Below are 22,110 nucleotides of genomic sequence, written 5' to 3' on the forward strand. Positions count from 1 at the left end.
CTAGTTCATCGTGTACTAGACAGTCAGGTGCAGGCGCTGTGGACTCACCCCCAGCCCAACAGTAGCTTCTGATTCATCCCTTTGTCCCTCTCCCCTAAGTCCTGAGGCAATTTCTAGATGCTGCATCATTTTTCAAAAACTTTTATTGTGATTTGGGTGAAAGTTTACAGAGCAAATTCATCTTCCATACAGCAGTGCACATATACTTTGTTTCATGACATTGACTGTATGTAATCTTCCACAATGCAACAGCTCTCTTCCTGCTTCCTCCCGATAGCCACCGCTTCCCTGTGTCCTTCCCTCTCATGCACTCCTGCCCCCCAAGCTATCTCCCTGTGCATACACAGCCCTTCTATTCTCCCATGATTGACCTCTCCAAGGAGCATATCTACCTAATGTAAATGTTTAGCTCATATGCCTGTCTTTTGTTTGGCTGAAAGCCACAGGTGTGGGTTCAATTCCAGATGTGACTGGCAGCTAGGGGCCATAGTTTCAGGGGTTCCCCAAGGCTCTTATCAGATTAGGAAACCTGTTCCTTTTTTTTTTTTTAATGATTTTGAGTTTTGTTCCACATTGTTCTCCCACTCTATCCAGGATCTCTTACATAGTTCCCCCTCCAAGTGGTTAACAGTTGTAGCCGGACACCATCTCATTCTTCTGATCTCATAGTTGTATCTGCTGAGGATCACATGGTGTACCAGTCCCTTGGACTAATTATTTCCATGTATCTTTGGTTTTCTTCATTCTTCTTTGCTCTGGACGAGGAGAGACCCATCATTGTATCTAGATGACTACTTGCAAACTTTTAAGATTCCATTCGTTACTTGCTAAAGTAGAATGTGGAACAATTTTTTTGTATAGTATATTATGCAAATTGAGCTTGATGCCCCCTGCAACCATGGTCCTGAGCCCACAGGTCCAGCTATTCACTCCCTCTGGGTAGCTGACTGTGGCAAGAAGTGACTACATCCTTGACCCTTGTCAGCTCTACTATATACCTGGGAATTCTTACAGAACATATAAAGACGCTTGTAGAAAAAGTGTCTGCCAATCCTTTACATGGTCATGGGATGCCACATCATTCAGTCAGTATTTCAGTACTTCTAACTTAGGAGCTCTGATAGTATAGTGCCTAAGGCATTTGACTGCTAACCAAAAGGCTGGCATTTCAAACCCACCAGCCGCTCCTCGGAAGGAAGATGGGGCAATCTACTTCCATAGTGATACTGCCTCAGAAACCCAAGGAGGGTTTGCTGTGAATCAGGTCTGACTCGATGGCACATAACAACAACAAAAACTTTTAACTTTAAAAAGTTAAAAAAAATTATGAGAAAATTAAAATCAAGAGAAAAGTAGAAAGAATTGCAGAAATCCATGAAATTATCCCCACTTCTTCAGTTTTACCTTTTGCTTCATGTGCTCTATATCCCTGGGCATTGCTGTCCTGTTCCAGATTAAGTCACAGTCATTCTGACACTCCTAAGCCCTTCATCACACATCCTTACAGAAGGTTGTTTTCCTCCAAAACCACACTGGACTCTTTGTAAACAACCGTATAGTACCATCATATCCCTAAAAATGCTTCATAAATTCCCATGTTGCTGACTCTCCAGGCAGTGTCCATAGCTCCACTGTCTGGTTTAAATCAGTTAGTTGTTGACATTTGTTTGAATAAGGATGCATCAACGGCCTCACATCAAGACTGATAGATGGATTTTATAGATCTCATAGTCTACAGCTTCCCTTTCATGTCTCCCTCTTTCTTCCCTTGTGATTCACTTGCTGAGTAAGCTGGATGGTCTTTCCCCACACACTGCCTTTACTGCTGCACCCTCTGGGATGGTGTCATGTGCCTCACCTCTCCTAGTTTTCTGTGAATTTGGCAGTCAGTTCTAGAGGCTTTTATTTCTTTTTTTTTTATTAGGGTTTGGGTGAAGATTTACAAAGTAAATTCACTTTTCATACAGCAGTTCACATATACTTTGTCTCATGTCATTGACCAAAATTTACAATGCAGCAGCTCCCCTCCCACTTCCTCCCCATAGTTACCTCCTCCCAGTGTCCATCCCTTCATACTCTTCTGCACCCTGAGCTATCTCCCTGTGCATAAGCAGCCCTTCCTTCTCCCATGATTGTTCTCTCCAGGGCGTGTGTCTACTTGAGGTAAATGTTTAACTCACATGCCTGTACTTTGTTTGGCTGGAAACCACAGCTGTGGGTTCAATTCCAGACCTGAAGGGCAGCTAGGGGCCATAGTCTCAGTGGTTACACCAGGCTCTATTGGACCAGCAAACCTGGTCCCCAGCTTCTTTTTTTTTTTTTTTGCCACTAGAGGCTTTTATTTCTTTTATCTCCTAATTTCTGGACAAGTGTGGGGCTGCACCCTGCATGACGGGGTGTGGGGACTTTTTAAACATATTTTTAGGCCAGGGACATCTGACAAATCACATACAAGACACGTCACGAGAACACAGTTTGGTGTCCCTGGAACCCGTGGCCTTCCTACCTGACGCAGTGGTTCTCACAGTGGCCGAGCCTTTATTCCCCAGGCACCCCTGATGACTATGCAGATCCTCAGTGCCCTTTTCTGACCTCCTCTTCCAGGCGGCACCTGGTTACCACATAGCCAAATTGATCATCAAGCTGGTCACATCCATCGGCAATGTTGTCAACCATGACCCCATTATAGGTGACAGACTCAGAGTAATCTTCCTAGAGAACTATCGTGTGTCCTTGGCTGAGAAAGGTATGTGGAAGGTATTCATGGACCGGGGCCTGCCTTATCTGGGGATGAGGTGGCTGGAGGGGTCCCATCAGGACAACAAGGCTGGGTGAAAGTACTCCCTCATGCCAAAGCACCCATGTGTACCAAAGATGGAATGGTTCTCAAGCCAGATGCCCTCCCCTCTGCACTTTCCCAGTGTTGCACTTGATTTTATTGTCACTCCGTCCTGCCTCCTGCTGCTGGAGCATGCACTTGGCTAGTGAAAGCATGCAACTCCCTGTCTGCCTCCACCCCCAGGTCTCTCCTGCCACTGGCTTGGCTTCTTAGGTGCATTGCTTTTTTATGCTGCCCAGCGTTTGCCTCTGACCTTTCCTGCATGCAGCTATAGGCTGGTACCCACTAGCTGGAGTTCAGGGCTGTGCTTGCCACATCGGGGTCGGTTCTGGGGGCCCAGGACTTGTGCTGCCACCCTGAGGAGGGGCCTGGAGCACACCTGTCTGACTCAGACAGTCTTCTCAACTGGCCATTTCTGAGGTCCTGCCAGCAGAGTGTTTTGCCCAGCCAATGGTGGGCTTGATTAAGCCTGGGTTACCTGTGTTGGCCTCCTGTTAAGGCATCCAGGCCTCTGTGTGATAGGCAGAATGACACCACTGATGCTGCTTCCTGGGCTGTTCTTCATCGAGGATGTACAGGTCCATCCAGGCCTTGTATCATGCCAATCTGTTCCTTTGGACAGTCAATCAGCCTTGGGTGCATTGGTCACTGAGATGGACTTGGACCATGCTGGGCAGGACCTGGGCAGGAACTTTGGTGCTGTTGATTATTCCTTTGCTGAATATTAAGTACAGGGTATTACAAGGCCCTCTCAACTGGGATATTCTACCCCATCTTAGGGCTGGCTGACTCCTACCATCTTTAGAACCGATAAGACCTACTCAGGCAGCCTCCAGACAGTGGTAAGGTCATGTCTCTTGTATTTGCTGGGCCTCTTTCCCATTGGGCTCTGCAACCTGGAGGGCAGGAGAACCTAGGTCTTATGCTGTTCCTGGGCCAGGCTTTACCTCCCCCCCCCCTTTTTTTTTAACTGTGATGTGGGTGAAAGTTTACAGAGCAAATTCACTTTCCATACAGCAGTTCACACACACGTTGTCTCATGACATTGACTACAATTTACCACAGTGTAACAGCTGCCCTCCCACTTCCTCCTGATAGTTACCTCTTCCCTGTGTCCATCCCTCCATGCACTCCTGCCCCCTGAACTGTCTCCCTGTGCATAAGCAGCCCTTCTTTCTCCCATGATTGTTCTCTCTAAGGAGGGTATCCACCTCAGGTAAATGTTCAAATCATATGCCTGTCTTTTTGGCTGGAAGCCACAGGTGTGGGTTTAATTCCACACCTGAAGGGCAGCTAGGGGCCATAGTCTCAGTGGTTCCACCAGGCTCTATCAGAGCAGCAAATATGGTCCTCACCCCACCCCTTTTTTTTTTTCTCCAAATGATTTTGAGTTTTGTTCCACATTGTTCTCCCTCTCTATCCAGGATCTCCTACATAGATCCTTCTCCGAGTGGTTGACATTGGTAGCCGGGCACCATCTAGTCCTTCTGGTCTCATAGTCATATAGGCTGAGGATCTCATGGTGTACTAGTTGCGAGGACTAATTGTTTCCATGAATCTTTGTTTTTCTTCATCCTTCTTTGCTCTGGACAAGGAGAGACCCATCATTGCATCTAGATGGCTGCTTGCAACCTTTTAAGATCCCAGTCGCTACTTGCCAAAGTAGGAGGTGGAACAATGTTTTGTGTAGTATGTTATGCCAATTGAGCTTTATGTCCCCTGCGACGATGGTCCCGAGCCCATGGGTTCAACTACTCACTCCCTCTGGGTAGCTGGCTGTGACCAAGAAGAGACTACCGCCTTGTCCCTTGTCAGCTCTACTATACCTCTGGGAATTCTTATGGAACATACAAATACACTTGTAGAACTATTTTCTGCAAACCCTATACATGTCTTGAATACACTACTTGCTGCATAGACATACCTAATAGTTCAACTTGTCTACCCATCTATCCACCAGTATACCCATGTTTTCCTTCACACACAATGTCTTTGTTGTCTGCACCTCCCATGTACCTCTGTTTCTCTTCCTCAATGCCACCATGTTGATCAATCATATTTGGTACATTGTCCTCCTCTTCACCCAAATCAGTACTTACCTCTACCTGTCTAACAGTGTTCCCACCCCTCCCCTCCTACCCCTGGTAACCAACAAAGAAAATTTCCTTCCATAGATAAACCTTTCCTTGACTTTTATAATAACAGATTAATACAATATTTGTCCTTCTGTGACTGACTTATTTTACTTACCATAATGTCCTCTAAGTTCGTGTACATTATGCGGTGTTTTGCAGATTCTATGTTATTCTTTAGGGTTGCATAGTATTCCATTGTATGTATGGACCATAGTTTGGTTATCCATTCCTCAGTTGATGGACACCTAGTTTGTTTCCAACTTTTTGCTATTGTAAATAGTGCTATGATGAACATGGGTGTGCATATATCTGTTCTTGTCATGGCTCACACTTCTTTAGGATATATACCTAGTAATGGAATGGCCGGGTCAAATGGTATTTGTATTTCCAACTTTTTAAGAAATTGCCATACTGCTTTCCACAGTGGTTGTACCATTTGACAGTCCCACCAGCAGTGTATGAGAGTCCCAATCTCTCCACAACCTTGCCAGCATTTGTTATTTTCTGTCTTGTTGACCTTTGCTTCTAGTGCTGGAGCAAGATGGTACCTCATTGTTGTTCTGATTTGCATCTCTCTAATGCTTTGCCCCCTTTTGATGAAGGCTGGCTCCAAGCACCAGCCTCTGGGCTAGCCACACAGCAATGGAGCTTCCCAGTCATCTATGGGTGCTGTGGGGCAGCATGTCCAGCCATTGTGTCCCTGGAAAGGGGTGGCCAGTCTGGGGGCAAAGCCAAAGCTCCCTTTCCACCTGCCCAGCAAGGGAGCCAGGGGCCATCAGGAGGATGCCATGCATGACTGCTGCACAAGAGTTATAGTGTCAGTGGCTGGTGGCTTATGTAGAACACTGGACACCCCCATCTTAGTCACCAGCATGTGTGGCCTACAGAGTAATACCCATGCATATTTGGATCCTCTTTCTAGTTCTTTGGTTTCATAGGAGCTTCATGAATGAGACATAAGTTATCATTTATCAGTTATCAGGATGAGAAGCAATGATAACACCAAGTGACCAGGACCACATGTCCTACCAGATTTTGGTTTGACCATGCTCCCTGAAAGCTTCTAGAATAAAGGGCCTTTGCCATCTGGGAGGCTTCTCCATAGGAGGCTTTATTTTGGATCCCTTTTCCTCAGCTACCTTGGATCAAAAAGGGAGCCTGCAGAGTGTGAGAGGAGGCTGTAGTCCCTTGGTTTCTGATCCGGGAATGGGTGTGGATTGTGTGGGGATGGTGCCTAGGAGAGTTCTTGCTTACTCCTGGGGAGAGCCTGATAGCACACCAGTACCATGCATCTTGTGGTGGCTGCTTGTTTTGGGAGGTAAAGAGGGACAGAGGAACAGGAATGGAGGCCCTGCCCTAGGGCATCTGTCTGAGACACATCTTTCTTTCTGCACTGGGAAGAGGGACCTTTGCTGTAGCTTCTAGAGCAGGGCAGCACCTCAGGACACATGAAGAGGTACAAGTAGCTGACCACCCTCCTGTGCTTGCTCCAGTGATTCCTTCTGCAGACCTGTCGCAGCAGATCTCCACTGCAGGGACTGAGGCCTCAGGCACGGGCAATATGAAGTTTATGCTCAACGGGGCTCTGACCATCGGGACCATGGACGGTGCCAATGTGGAGATGGCTGAGGAGGCAGGAGAAGAGAACCTCTTCATCTTTGGCATGCGAGTAGAGGAAGTGGAGGCACTGGACCAGAAAGGGTGTGTGCCTGCTGTCCCTTCCTGGGCCTGTGGGCATGAGAGAGTGGGGTGGGGCCTTTGGAAGATGCTTGTCCAGGTGTGCTGTGGGAGGAGGGGGGCATTGTGCAGGGATGGCTGGCCATTTCAGGCTGGCTTCAGATGTGGCTACTCTCGTGCTTTTTTGACAGTTAACTCAGACTGGGTTACTAAAACAGGACTCATCCAGTGAAGCACATATAGTACCTCTCATCCCCTTGGTCACTGGAAGAGACAAGTTCCCTCCCAGCAGGGTGGCCAGGGACACAGCATAGGGCAGATGGCTCCCATGTCCCCTTCATTGCCTAGAAAGGATGATACCCATCTCTATAGTCAAAGTCAGGGCCTACCTCTGACCCAAGAATGCTTATCTGACTTGGGAAATTTGGGCTTACTTGCTGCTGAGGGTCCCCGGCCTTTTTAAATAACTTTTTTTTTTTTTTTTTTTAAGTAAATAACATTTACAGAGAAGTTGCAGAGGGTCCTTGTGCTGCCCTCTTATCTCCCTGTTCTTTGTGCCTTGCATCACTTGCACCTCTACTGGGACTAAGACACCAACTTGCCACATCATTGTTAACCACAGTCCTGCTTCCCTCCTCCAGTATCATCATCTTCTGAGCCAGGAGCCCAGTCGAGGCCATACTGCGAGTCTTCCCAGCCTCCTGGACCTGTAATGGCTCCTCATGTTCCCTGTGCTTCACAACTTTGTCCTTGAGGAGCCTGGCCTTGTCTAATTTTGAGTGATAGTTGAAAAGAAAAGGCAGTATTATCTAATTGCCTACACACTTGAGGGAACTGATGAGGCCTTGGACACCAGCCAGGTGAAATGTAAATGTCACCTAAAGACACCTAAAGAGCTGTGCCCTGCGCCCCTTTCTCACCATACCCTACTCCTGACTTGAGGCTCTTACTGCATTCTGTCCTGGGCCCTGGACATACACCGTCCACATCCCCTCAGTTGATGGCGTGAACCTGCTTGTCTTGTTTGCCTGTATTTCCTCTGCATTTTCATAGTCCCAATTGAAGGGCTTTTCTCAAACCCTTCCCCTCATGGCAGGGAGTCAGTAGGGAGTGCAGGGGTGGGGGATGCAGATGTAGGGATGCAGGTCCAGGGACTCTGGACGTGGGGAGTCCAAGTATATGGCTTCAGGCATGAGGCTATATGCATTGGGGCTTTAGGGGTAGGGCTGTGGGCACAGAAGTGGATTTGAAACTGCCCACACTTTCATAGGCCAGTCTTGAGCAGCCCTCTGCAGCAGAAGTACCACATGGACCACACAAGGAATTGTACATTTTATTAGGAACACATTTTTTGAAAAACCATGAACAGCAGGTGACATTAATTTTGCACTCACAGTACATCATGATTCTAGTAGCCTAGACCTGTTGCCAGTGGCTGTTGTCCCAGGCAACACAGGTCTTGAGCTTAGGGGAACATCTGGGGACTCCTGCTTGGGAGACACCGATACTGACTTGTGACCTGGTCCTCCACAGGTACAATGCCAGAGAGTATTATGACTGCCTCCCAGAGCTGAGGCAGGCAGTAGACCAGATTGGCAGTGGGTTCTTCTCTCCCAGGGAGCCCGAATGCTTCAGGGACATTGTCAACATGCTGATGCACCATGACAGGTGGGAGCCAGCCCCTTCACTGTCCTTTGCTGTGTGGCCCTCACTACTGATAGTAGCATAAAGTCCCCCCCAAGGGCCCAGTTTGGAGGTGACTGTGAGATCCTCTTTTCGTTAGCCTACCCTGATTGGGCAGACTCACAGCCATTAGGCAAGGCTACAGCTAAACCAGTGCTGGAACTGACAGTGGCCTTGGTGCCGTGTCTGTGACCATGGCTATATGGGGCAGTGGGAAGTTGTTGGCTAACCTGGGCAATCAGTGTGATGGGGCACAGGTGATGTCACGATGATACTGCCTGGGGTCCTACACAGGCCTCAGATTGGGAGTGTGTCAGTGAACATAAGCACTGGTCCCTAAGAGGGTGGACATGAAGGCTCTCAGGAAACCTTTGGGAAGTGGGCTGGAGAGGGTGACAAGTGATGTGCAAACTTCACGTGATGGCCCACTTTATGTGGTAAAGTAGAACTAACCTGATGGTAACATTATAATGCAGTTAGTGTCTTAAGACACTGTAAACAGGGTAAAGGTGTTTATCATTAGAAATGACTAATTTCTAAAACACTGGTGGTGCCATTTTGCTGTCTAAGACAGCTCTTTACTCCACTCTCAGCTAAAAGTTAAATCAAGTACATGCTAATAAGCAACCTCTTTTCTACTTTCAGTTTCTTCTGGTTTAGTTTTTGACCACTGCTTTATTGCTTTTTTAAAAATTTATTTTACTGTAGTAAGATATATATATAACAAAATGTTAAGCCATTTCAGTTATTTTAAAGTGTACAATTTGGTGACATTACTCACATTCATCACTTTGTGCTACCATCATCGTGGTCTATTGCTTTTCTGATGCTTTTTTTATTAGCTGGCTTCAGTCTGATCAGATAACTACACATACCCCAAACACACTCACACACGTATATATACACATACACATGGATGCACATATATACACACTTGCATGCATGCACACATACATACACATATACATACACGTGCTTGGTTTAGAGGCTTGACCTTGGCTGAAGTCTGTGCTGAAGGAAGGACTTGAAACAATTTTATGAATGGTATTTCTGACTCAACAGTAAACAAAGTATATTTCTATCTTCATAAAGCCTGCATTTTGTCTAGAACACCCAGAAATGCAGTCTTTCCTGTGTTACTAGTGCTCAGCCCAGGTAGACTTGAGGGTGGTGCCTCAGCCTTAACCTGATATTCACAGAAGGCAGACTAGCATGCAGGAATGTTGCTACATGTGGCTGTCACTGAAGCAGATGGAGGGTTTTGTAGTGTGTACTTATTAAAGGAGTGTTGGGGCAAGGTAGGTTTAATTTTTTTCTTAATTTGCCTTCCTAAGGCGTAAGTATTACTTACAGAAAAGCTCCCTTGGCCAGGTGGGCCTGGCCCAGGCTGGCCAGACACAGTGTGGCAGGCTTCATGTTCCTGCCTCCTGCTCCCATCTGTGGCCTGGGAGCCCCTGCTGGCTGTTCTTGCTGCACCATGTTATGGTAGCTGCCCTGTTCCCTACCCCACCCCTGGCCCCTAACTGGTACATAGCCTCCTCTCATGCTGCAGGTTCAAGGTGTTTGCAGACTATGAGGCCTACATCGAGTGTCAGGCAAAGGTGGACCAGTTGTACCAGGTAACATCCCTGGTCCTGTGGGAGGTGTCCTGGGGGACAGTAGCTGGTAGGGCCCTTGTCCTGCATCCTTTGGTGGGCCCTCTTGGGGAAGACCCATTTCAATCTGTGACCCCAGAGCAGTGAGTGGTCTGGGGCTCAGCATGCTCTGAGCATGTCATAGACACAGGCATGGCTCCCTGTTATGCTATGCCTATAGTCCTCATGCATCCTGATCCTCCTTGTCAGTCTGTGATACATCCCATCCCATCTTAAGAGCTCCACAGCTGATACGCTGTGACTTGGAGTGGCCAGTATTGGCACCAGGCACTACGTCCCTTGTAGTATCATGCATTTCCATTGGCCCCAGAGTAGCCACCAGTCTAGAGCATGAGTGACAGCAAGATGGTGTTTGCCTGCTGAGCTCCAGAGGGTTGGAGGAACAAACTCCTTTCCTAAGCCAGTCTGATTAGTAGAACAAACCACAGGAATGCCAGGAGCTCAAGGCATGCCACTGATATGAGGGCTACAGATAACTGGTGAGGCCTGAGGAGTCTGGCCCAGAGAGTGCAATGGGGAGAGCATAGAGGATAGGAGCTATGGACAGGGCACCAGCAGAATCTGGCCAGTCATTGAACAGTGAGAACTCTGTGTGGCAGGCATGGTCATACAATTGTGGAAATGCAGACAACCTTACATGCCCTTGGTCTCATAATGCCAAAGATTAATCAGTGTCTTCTTACCCTCTCCACAGAACCCTAAGGAGTGGACTAAGAAGGTCATCTGGAACATTGCCTGCTCAGGCAAATTCTCTAGTGACCGGACCATCACAGAGTATGCCCAGGACATCTGGGGTACAGAGCCCTCGGACCTGAAGATCCCCCCACCCAACATCCCCCGGGACTAGGTTCCTGGGTCCCCATCACAAGCTCTGTCCACTCACAGCTCCCGTTCATTCCCAGGCCCTGTTTACTCATGGTCCCTGTCTATTTACAGGCCTCATCTACTAATAGACTCCATGCACTCAAGGGCCCCCATCCCTCCTGGGCTACAGTTTCTTTGATCGTGCAGCACCTCATGTGAGATTCCCAGCACTTTGCCAGCAGCTAGTGGTCCTTGCTTTTCTCACTGCTGTTTCCTGGAAGGGCTGTGGGTTCTAAGGGGGTAGGGTAAAGATGGAGAGGTATGTGGAGTTCTTGTGAGTTACTAGCAAAAGGGAATGTCAGAATGTGGCTGTGGTTTCTCCAGGAACCCTGCACTTTTCTGAGCTTGAGCTTGATTGCCTTAGATTTTAAGCCTCTAGACTAAGAGACTATAACCAATACCATTTCCTCACCACAGTGTCAGCTTCTGGGAGGGAATATGTTTGGATGCCTTTACACTGTTATGGAGCAAACTACAGATCCTGTATCATGTCATCCTTTAAGACTTTTTTTTTTTTAATGGTTTCCAAACTATTTTCCTTTTTGCAACAAGGCTAGTGGTTAAATTTATAGTTAAGTTTATGTGAAGAGGCATTAGAAACTGTAAACTTTACAGTTTAAAAGGTAGTTATTTAGCAAAAAAATTTCAATTGGGACAGATGTGAAGGCAGAGATGACCCATGTGTGGAAGGTCTCTGAAGGTGGCTGGAGTGGCCTCCTGCACCATGTCTGCAGGCTTCCTTGCCATGGCCTGGTGCCTTGACTTGGTCAGAGTGGGACTTGGTTGTCATTACAGTGAATCAGGGATGGGAGGAAAGGACATCTGGAATTGAGAAAGAGCAGTCCCCCCTCTCCCCACACCTGCTCTCAGCTCCTGTCCAGGGCTCTTGTTCTCTGCAGTGGGGTGAGTCCAACAGTCATCACTGTGCTGCAGGGCATTGTGTGCCCCAGGTATAAGGATTGCAGCCACATGGGGATCAGGGCCAATGCTGATAAGGGATGTGTACGATGACTAGGGGTAGATGTTAGGGGCAAGTCTTTCAGGCATTCAGTGCAGATTGTGAATGCAAGGTTAGCTTCGTTTTACTTTTATAGAAGAAAAGTTAACATCATAAGGAAATGAAACTAGCTGAAGACATGTCTTTATTTAGTCACTAAAAATTGTACTTTTTAATTCTGATGACCAAAGGAGGCTGCGTTCGGTGTGTTTTTAACCTGGCTGGAGGCTGGCCAGTGCCACTGTCCCCACACCAGGACTGCCTGCCCTTTCTGGTGCTGTGTGTCCAGCAGGTCACACAGTGCACACAACCTTTCTTGGAGAAGGGACCAAGTAGGCCTACAAGGGGAGCTTATTCAGCTCTGCCAGGACAGTGTACCTTTCCTGAGACTACCTGTGAGGACTGTGTGAGAAGAGGGTCTCCTGACTCTGTGTGCTGTGGTTCACCAGAGCCCCTTTGTGTTTTGGGGGTAGTGACCAAGTTCTGGCTGTGGCCATGCCTGACATTACCCAGTTGGCCCATGTGCCCTATACCCCACTGAGGAGCTGTATGTGAGACTGTTGCTGCAGCCATTTGCTGTCACTAACCCCCATGAGAAACTCATTAAATCTGTGTCTGTTGCTGGTAATCATGTGTCTGCAATTTAATGCTTGCATGTTCTGCTGCCCATCTCTCAAGACAAGCAGAAGATGCTGGTTCTTGCAGCAGGGAGCAAGGACGGGCACTGCCTGGAGGTTATAGTGACCTGCAAGAACTGCAAAGCTGCCAACATAGGCAGTATTAGGATGATGGGAAGCTCATTGGTGCCCAGCCTCCTGCAGGACTCAAGCATGGAGCTCTCAGTTCCTGGCAGGGAAGCATGAGGTAATGCTGGGCCCAGAGGTCCGTGCTGGTTCCTTGTCAGTGGGCTTCAGGCCCCAGTTCCTTCTTTTGTATGGAGGGAGTTGGGCTCAATCACAGCCCGTCATTTTGTGATAAGAATGGAAAATTAGTTCTCAGCTGCATGTAGGACTAAGCCATGTGCTCCTGCACTGCCATTTCTGTAGTCAGAATTAATCATCAAACCCAGGCACTTGTTGAATTCTGTCACCTGGGGATCAAAAGAAAGCGTTTGGATTTCTGGTGTGAATTGTGTTGGTCCGCCTGACCCATCCAACCAAGGGCCTGATGCAGGGCACCATTGATCAGTCAGCAGCTGGCCTGCAAGTCTCGCTGGGGGCAGTGACCTGGGAGGCTTCTTCCTTAAGCACAGCCCATCTTGGACCTTGAGGGCTGGCACAGCCCTGAAGTTAGCAGCAGGCAGAGTCCTAAGATGGAGCCTAGGGACTCTACTTTGCTGTTCCTGGGCCTAGGGTTTGTGTGCCTGAGAGCCTTATCCTATGGCTGTGAAGCCCCATGTGGTTACTATATCATCTTTAGAATGTCCTCACATCTTCCTCATCCCGTTTTGTTTAAGCACTGATCTATTGCCCTATGAATTGATGTTATACTCCATCAAAGTGGCCTAACACCACAATTAAGCTTAGTTCCCTGGACCAAGGTAAAAGTTAAGTAGCCCAGACTTGGGGGTTTGGGTGGGGTTTTGCTTTGGTCTCAAGATCTGACAGGGGGCCACAGCAGCTGTCCTCTCTGGACTTCCCCCTGGGGCTGCCCCATCAGCATCAACCTACCGGTCCAATAATTGTAAAGAAAAACTGCTGACCACTTGTGTATTTTTTTTTAATACGCTGCCTCATCCTTCCCCCCCAAAAAAAAAATCTGAGGCAGCTTACACAGACAAAAAGTTAACAGATGAATTCAGTAAGGGCAAAGTGCTGGGAAACAGAAACTGGGATGATGTGAAGATACAATATCTGAGGTGGTGGGGATGGATGGAGAACTGGTTCCCCAACCTCAAAGATGGACACATATATTAAGTCTAGGAGGTAACAAGCTGGCAGAGCAAGGCTGTCCTGGCTCCAAGCCTTAGACCTCACCATCTTTCAATGCCCAGTCCTTGGGTCGACACAGTCATATTTTAGTGACTCTTCAGATCTCCAGTGGAGAGTAGTTACACAAGCAGCTGCTAGCAGGGGCCAGAACAGTGCCAGAGCTGATGGGATGCCGGTGATGAGGCAGTGTCTCCCAGGCAGTTCTGCAGTATGATGCACAGCTGAGCTAGTGACAGGGAGCAGACTGGAGACTATAGTTAGTTGGCAAGAGTGGGAGGGAAGCCCCTGTCCAGTAGAAGGAAGACAAATGACAAAAGCCTCTTCAAGGGGGAAGTCACCTGTCATCAGTTGCTCCCTGATACTTCAGAGAGAAGACATGTCCTGTTTGTTTCAGCCTTTGGGCCCAACAGCCAGTTCTAGCTACCACACTGGACACAAAATTTCAAGAAACAAAACTCAATAATCCAGCACCTTGTGCCAGGCATGCAAATAAGCAGGCCTGGCTCTACCCTGGTGAACGTCTGGTCTGAGACTAGGACATTCCAGAGCCAGGGTCTGGGGAGGGCAGCTAGCCTCTAGGGACAACCAGTCCCTGAAGATCTGAGAAGGGAAGATGTGACTTTAACATACATACCACATGGATATGAGTCAGCTGTAGACAGACTGAAAAAGCAGGCATTTATTACAACCACACCCTGCTCTGGTCTTTGGGAATTGTTAGGAGATGTAACCTAACATCTGGTTTGTAAAACTGACCTGATAACTGGGATCTGTCTCTGGGAGGTGTCAGAGCCGGCTATATACATCTGAGATTTCACAGTGGTGGATGAAAACAACAGCAGTGCATGGAATGTGGGTTTTACAAAAAGCCTAATGAGACACAACCAGTATTTGTTTCACATATCCTAAACTGGGTAAAAACAGTGTTCCCCCACTCCAGTGACTCATATTCTTATAAGTTGCCAGGGACCTGTCATACACGTATCTGTAGACTGCCAAAACACAGTAATCATAAAGCCAACATACACGTCTAAGGAATGGGTTTTCCTGAGCTTGAAGGTGAAAAGCTAAACTTAAAACCTTTATTTTAGGGAAATGTTATCTCTCAGTTGGGAATAGCCATACCCCACTGTGAGGAAATGCCCACCTTCAGCACCCTTCTTTGTGGGACCTCAGGGTGTTGGAAGAAGAAGAAAGGGAACAAGCCCCAAGAACTGCTACTGCCATTGCTGCGTCCCCCAGGCACTGAGGGAGAGGCTGTGGGCAGAGGGGCCAGGGTAGTGTAAGGGACAGGAGACATCATTGGTCATTCTTGTTTCATGGAAAAGACAACAGACAGACCACCACCACAATTTTATTCTTAAATAAATGCTCAATCTAAGCCCAGGTTAGATGGACAGACAGGAGGAATGCAGAAGTATTAGGTCACCAGCTTGACCTTCAGCCTGGTGGATGTGCAGGGTCCATGAAGGGGAGGGGGGCTTAAGGCGACAGCCAAGGGAGGCAAGCAGGTTGTGCAAAATAGGGGTGGGGTAGGGGCTCAGAGTCCATATGCATGGGTGGGGAAGGGGCAGAAAGAATCCAGTTTATCCCTGTTCTCTGTGGTTGGGCCAGGAAAGCTCAGGCCAGGGCCCTAAGACCCTACCCTGATGCCCTGCACTCCCATCCAGCCTTCCATTCCTGCTCAGGAAGCACCCTGACAAGTTGATCAGTGGTGGCAGCTACCTACTCCTGTCATTAATCCTTCCCAACAATGGCTCAAGTTGAGTGGTAACAAGAGGGAAAAGGCCACATGCCTGCCCCCGCACGTCATCCATGGAGGCCCACACCCCCAGTACCAGCTTAGGTTTCCTCCGCCATCTGCATGTCAGTTCCTGAGCAGTGCTGATGCTGGCACACCAGGGCCCAGGATGCCAGCAAGCCAGGGAAGGGAGAGGAATGCAGAGGTCTTCATGCTTCCTTTACATAGCCAATCCTCAGTGGTGATGCTCCTGCTCCGATTTCCCCAGGAACTCCCTAGACCAGAGCAAGGCAATTCCATAAGCCAAACAACAGGTACCACCACCAAACCAGAGGTACCACCACCTCCATTCTCAAACAACCCATCTAAGGAGGTGGAGGCACACAGAGATCACACACAAGGGAGGGTAAGGATGCCATAGGGCCAGGCTCCTACTTGCAAAAGTGATCAATGTGAACTGGATAGCACCAGCGGAGTCAGACCCTGACACACAGGGAGAAAGGCTAAGTCTATGGGCTACTTTTCTTGTCTTAGATCTACCAACCGTCGCCCCCCCCAAAAAAAAACCAAACCACTGTAATCGAGTTGGTTCTGAGTCATGGTGACTCCCATTGGGTTTCCAAGGCTGTAGATCATTATGGAAGTAGATTGCCTTATATTCCTACTGTGGACCAGCCAGTGGGTTTGAACTGCTGACTTTCTGGTTAGCAGCCAAATGCCTTACCTATTATGCTACCAGAGCTCTTTCTTAGATCTACATTATGGTCTCAATAGTCTGTAATGCAATCCATTTATGTTGCTGTCGTTGTTGTTATGTGCCGTGGAATCGGACTCAACTCACAGCAACCCCTCCTTGGGTTTCTGAGGCAGTATCACTACAGAAGTAGATTGCCCCATCTTCCTTCCGGGCAGTGGCTGGTGGGTTTGAACCATCAGCCTTCTGGTTAGCCAGTCAAGTGCCTTAGGCACTACGCTACCAGAGCTCCCAATCCATTTATAATGGGGAAAATTACAGCTAAAAAGCAATGCCCTGTCAGCTTACTGTCCCATCAGAGAGCACTGGGGCTCCCATGTCCACGTGGCCAAACCTTCAGGAGAGAACTGGCTTTACCCTTGAAACTTCCAAAAAGAGGCAGAGAGGAGCCTCAGTTTAAGTGTAATTGTGCTGGATGTGCCTCCGTTGAACAGAGGACAGCCATAGCAGCCATTAAGCATGGTAGCAACTACTATTTTCATAGGGCTCCCATGCTGAGCACCCCATGGCAGCCTGGGGATGGGGAAATCTCACTACCTACCCCCTGACCCGGCACCAGAAAGTTACAGGATTTTGCAGAAGCCACAACTCATTGAAAGGGCTTTGTGCAGCCAAGTAGCTGAGCAGTGCTGGGGAGAAGCTCCAGCACAAAGGTTCCTCAGGCATAAGCTTGGCCTTGCGAGGGGAAAGGCAGGCAATTGGTCTATTCTAAACTCATTCCCTGCCACCATGGCCAAGGCCTCACCCATTATACATGTGTTCTGTACCTGGGTCCACAATGGGCCAGCAGGTTTCCAAACTACAACCTGGCTTGGATTATAGCCAGTGCACAGCACAGCTGCTGCTTTTCTCAAAAAGCAACTGGGAACAAGTAGGCATGTCTGCACATGCACACCTGTGTCTGTCTGGGTGTGCCTATACAGCAGGAAGCCCACCAGACCTATCTGTCATGGCTAGTCCAGGGGCTGGGAGAAGCACTTTCAAACCCCTCTGGATGAAAGTGAAAGGCTCTCACTGAGGGCCCTCCAAACATTTCAGCAGATGACCTCTGCCCCACTTTCTAGGCCATGAGCCCCCACTGCCAGGCCTTAGCTAGTGCCTTAGATAACCTGGGTCAATGAAGCCTGGATAAGAAGAGAGAATCTTACCTTAGAATCCGTGGAAGCTCAGGGCTCTTGTAAATGTACTTGTGCCTATAGCCAAGGTCTGAGTGAAAGGGAATAAACTGTACTTTGAAGTCTCGGAAGCTTCGAGATGGTGCAGCGATGTTGTAGAGCTAGGGATATGGGCAGGGAGGGGTCAGAGCCCAGAGACAAGCACCCTAAAGCAGATCCTGCTCTTTAAAAAGAGACCAGTCAGGGAATGGCACCTCCAAATTATAGCCCAGCTCCCCTGCCACATGCTATCATGTGGGAAACTTGTGGAGGGGTGCTGGCAGGAGCTCAGATGCTTCTCAACACTGTCTGCCCTCATGCTCTGCTCCCAGGTTGCCTGCTCCCTTACTTAAGTAAAGGAACCCCGTGCAAAAGGCACCCCTAAAGTGCACCAGTGTGGGAAAGGGAAGAAGGGCAAGGGCTCAGACATCTGGGTGCTCCAGTCTCAGGCCAGCCAGATGCTGACCATTCGTCCCTACCTCAGCTCCCTCCCCTCTCTGCTGAGTGCTGCATGGGTCTGAACTGTGCATTTATTAGGATGTTCATCTATATGCCCAAATCCCTATCACATGGTCATGCCTGTGAGCTCAAGAGGAGCCCATTCTGATGTAGAAGTGCTCTGTGTCATGGGCTGTATCTGAGGATAAGGCCAACCCTGCCCCTCTAGGGTTAAACATTGCCCCTGACCACTTGAAGTCCCAGGTGGTACTCTCCCCCACGCCATTCTCAGTTATAAACCTAATTGTCCTGTTGTTGTTAGGTGCCACCAAATCGGCTCTGCCTCATAGTGAACCTGTGTACAACAGAACAAAATGACTGCTCCTGTGCCATCCTCACAATTCTTGTTATGCTTGAGCCCACTGTTGCAGCCACTGTGTCAATCCATCTCATTAAGGGTCTTCCTCCTTTTCTCTGACCTTTACCAAGCATTATATCCTTCTCCAGGAACTGGTCCCTTCTGACAATATGACCAAAGTACAAGAGGTGAAGTCTGGCCATTCTTGCTTCTAAGGAGCATTCCAGCTACACTCCCTACAGAACAGATTTGTTCATTCTTCTGGCAGTCCAGGATCTATTCAATATTCTTCGTTATCACAAAATTCAAAGGCATCAAATCTTCAGTCTGCCTCATTCATTGTCCAGTTTTCACATGCACAGCAGGTGACTGCAAATACCATGGGTAGGGTTAGGACTGCCTTAGTCTTCCAAGTGACATCTTTGCTATTTAATACTTTAAGAGGTCTTTTGCAGCAGATTTGCCCAGTGCAATACGATGTCTGATTTTTTTTCTATTGTTTTGCATGAAAGTTTACAAATTCATTTTCCATTGAACAGTCCATACACATTTTGTTTCATGACATTGATTTTAATCCCCATAATGTAGTACCTCTTTTCCTACTTCCTGTGGTTATCTTTTCTCTTTGTCCTTTTCTGTGCATTCCTGCCCTCTGAGCTATCTCCCTGTGCAAATGCTGCCCCTCTGATCTCCCATGGTTGATTGTTCTAAGGAGGATACCTACCTGGGATAAATGTTTGGCTGGAATTTATGCCATGGGATTGAGTTCAATTCCAGGCCTGAAGGGTGAGTAGGGGCCATATTCAGGGGTTTTACCTGTCTCTGTCAGACCAAGAAGCCTGGTTTTTATGATTTTGAATTTTGTTCTACATTTATCTCCCAATCTATCCAGGATCTCCTATTTTGATCCTTTTCTGAGTAGTTAACAGTGGCAGCCTGGCACCATCTAGTTCTTCCGGTCTCAGGGTCATGTAGGCTGAGGTTCACGTGGTCCACTAGTCCCTTGGACTAACTGTTTCCATGCATCTTTGATTTTCTTTATTTTTCTTTGCTCCGGACAAGAAGAGACCAACTATTGCATCTTAGATGGCCACTCACAAGCTTTTAAGACCCCAGTTGCTACTCATCAAAGTAGGATGTAGAACAATGTTTTTGTGTAGTATGTTATGCCAGCTGAGCTTGACATCCCCCATTACCATGGTCCTGAGCTTGTGGGCCCAGCAACTCACTTGCTCATGGTGTTTGGTTGTGGCTAAGAAACTACCATAACTTTTCACCATTTTAGTTCTGTTATATATATGGACATTCTTGTAACACATACAAATACATATGTGGAAATATCATCTGCCAAACTTATATATGGTCATGGCAATATTATATTTTGCTTACCCATACCTGATCATTTGGCCTGCCTACCTATGTATCCACCTATACATTATTTCTTATTACTGATAATGTGGTACTCTATATGTGAAAGTGTTTGCCTTTGTTGTTTGTACCTCTTGTGCACTTCTCCATGTCTTCCTTTTCCTTAGTGTTATTGTGCTGGTCATTTGCTTTTGGTATAAGGCCTTTCCCTTCACCCAAATCAATGCTTCACTCTTACCTATCTAGCAATTTTCTCTCCACTCCTCTTCTATCCCTGGTAACCAACAAAGAAAGTTTCCTTCTATGTGTAAACCTTTCCTTGACTTTTTATAATAGTGGACTCATACAATATTTGTCCATCTGTAATTAACTTATTTAACTCAGCATAATGTTCTCCAAGTTATGAGGTGTTTCACTGATTCTTCATTGTTCTTTAGTGTGAACAGTATTCTGTTGTGTGTATGTACCGTAGTTTATCTATTCATATGTTGATTGTCACTTAGGTTGTTTCCATCTCTTTGCTATTGTGAACAGTGCTGCAATGAACATGGATGTACATATTTCAGTGTCTGATTTCTTGACTGCTGCTTCCATGAGTGTTGAGTATGGATCCAAGTAAAATGAAATCTTTGGTAACTTTAATCTTTTCTTCATTTATTGTAATGTTGCTTATTTGTCCAGTTGTGAGGAATTTTATGTTGAGCTGTAATCCATACTGATGACTATAGTTTTTCGATCTCCCTGTGTCCTGGGAAAATATACTTCTGGCAGCAAAGTTTTAGCAGATTCAGCAAAGCAAAGGCTAGGCCCACAGACTTCCCTGTCAGTTTGTCGTACTGTGATGGCTTCCATGTTGCTGTGAGGCTGGAGGCTATGCCACTGGTTTTTCAAATACCAGCAGGGTCACTCATGCTGGATAGGTTACAGTGGAGCTTCCAAACTAAGATAGACTGGAAGAAGGAAGGAGCCATCTACTTCTCAAAGAACTGGCCAGTGAACACCTTACAAATAGCAGTGAAACACTGTCTATTACTGGAAAACTTTATGAATAGCCCTAAAACATTATCTGATATAGTGCTGGAAGATAAGTCCCTCAAGTCAGAAGGCACTCAAAATACAACGGGGGGAAGAGCTGCCTCCTCAAAGTAGTTGTTGTTGTTGTTATGTGCTGTCGAGTCAGCCCCGACTCATAGCGACCCCTCCTTGGGTTTCCGAGGCAGTATCACTACAGAAGTAGGATTGCCCAACCTTCCTTCTGAGGAGTGACTGGTGGGTTTGAACCGCCAGCCTTCTGGTTAGCAGTCAAGTGCTTTAGCCACTATGCTACCAGAGCTCCTCCTCAAAGTAGAGTGGACCTTAATGACATGGATTTCCATTTGCTGATGTGGCACGACTCAAAATGGGAAGAAACAGCTGCAAACATTCATTATAATGGAAACATGGAATATACAAAGTATGAATGTAGGGAAACTGGAAGTTGTAAAAAATGAAATGGAAGGCATAAATATTGATATCCTAGGCATTGGTGAGCTGAAATGGACTAGTATTGGCCATTTTGAATCAGACAATTATATGATCTACTATGCCAGAAATGACAAATTGAAGAGGAATAGTGTTGTGTTCATCATCACAAAGAATGTTTCAAGAGCTTTCCTGAAGTACAGTGGTGTCAGTGATAGGATAATATCCATATGCCTACAAAGAAGACCAGTTAACATTACTATTCAAATTTATGCACCAACCACTAAAGCCAAAGACAAGGAAATCAAAGGTTTTTACCAACTACTGCAGTCTGAAACTGACCAAATATGCAATCAAGATGTATTGCTATTACTGGTGACTGGAATGCAAAAGTTGGAAACAAAGAAGAATCACTAGTAGTTGAAAAATATGGCCTTGGTAATAGAAATGACACTGGAGATCACATGACAGAATTTTGCAAGACCAATGACTTACTCATTACAAATACCTTTTTCAACAACATAAACCGCAGCCATACACATGGACCTCACCAGATGGAATTCACAGGAATGAGATCGACTATATCTGTGGAAAGAGGTGATGGAGAAGCTCAGTATCTTCAGCCAAAACAAGGCAAGAAGCTGATTGTGGAACAGACCATCAACTGCTCATATGCAAGTTCAAGCTGAAGCTGAAGAAAATTAAAACAAGTCCATGAGAGCCAAAATATGACCTTATGATTATATCTCACCTGAATTTAAAGACCATCTGAAAAACAGATTTGACGTACTGAACACCAGTGACTGAAAACTGGAACAATAAGCAGCATCATGATAAATAGAGAAAAGATTGAAGTTGTCAAAGATTTTATATTACTTGGATCCACAGTTAACATCCATGGAGGCACCAGTCAAGAAAACAGATGTTGTATTGCACTGGTAAATCTGCTGCAAAAAACCTCTTTAAAGTGTTAAAGAGCAAAGATGTCACTTTGAACACTAAAGTGTGCCCTAGCCATGGTATTTTCAATCACCTCATATACATGTAAAAACTGG

At 46.9% G+C, this 22,110-nt stretch overlaps 2 protein-coding genes across 2 annotated transcripts in view; one reads left to right on the plus strand and one right to left on the minus strand.

Moving 5' to 3' along the window:
- The window catches only part of PYGB (glycogen phosphorylase B), a 143,856-nt gene extending 133,020 nt beyond the window's left edge, over positions 1 to 10,836 (plus strand). Inside the window, exons 16-20 of the mRNA XM_007954176.2 lie at positions 2,605 to 2,746; positions 6,468 to 6,675; positions 8,185 to 8,319; positions 9,887 to 9,953; positions 10,684 to 10,836. Of these exons, the coding sequence (XP_007952367.1) occupies positions 2,605 to 2,746; positions 6,468 to 6,675; positions 8,185 to 8,319; positions 9,887 to 9,953; positions 10,684 to 10,836 (705 nt within the window). The remainder of the gene's footprint in view (positions 1 to 2,604; positions 2,747 to 6,467; positions 6,676 to 8,184; positions 8,320 to 9,886; positions 9,954 to 10,683) is intronic.
- Positions 10,837 to 15,757: 4,921 nt separating this feature from the next.
- ABHD12 (abhydrolase domain containing 12, lysophospholipase) overlaps positions 15,758 to 22,110 on the minus strand; it is a 225,537-nt gene continuing 219,184 nt past the window's right edge. The window contains exons 12-13 of the mRNA XM_007954185.2: positions 17,425 to 17,552; positions 15,758 to 15,797 (exon numbers count right to left, since the gene is read on the minus strand). Coding sequence (XP_007952376.1) covers positions 15,758 to 15,797; positions 17,425 to 17,552 — 168 coding nt within the window. The remainder of the gene's footprint in view (positions 15,798 to 17,424; positions 17,553 to 22,110) is intronic.

This window comes from Orycteropus afer, unplaced genomic scaffold (assembly GCF_000298275.1).
Source record: "Orycteropus afer afer isolate SDZICR_OR568_19922 unplaced genomic scaffold, OryAfe1.0 scaffold00440, whole genome shotgun sequence".
Classification (NCBI taxonomy): Eukaryota; Metazoa; Chordata; class Mammalia; order Tubulidentata; family Orycteropodidae; genus Orycteropus; species Orycteropus afer.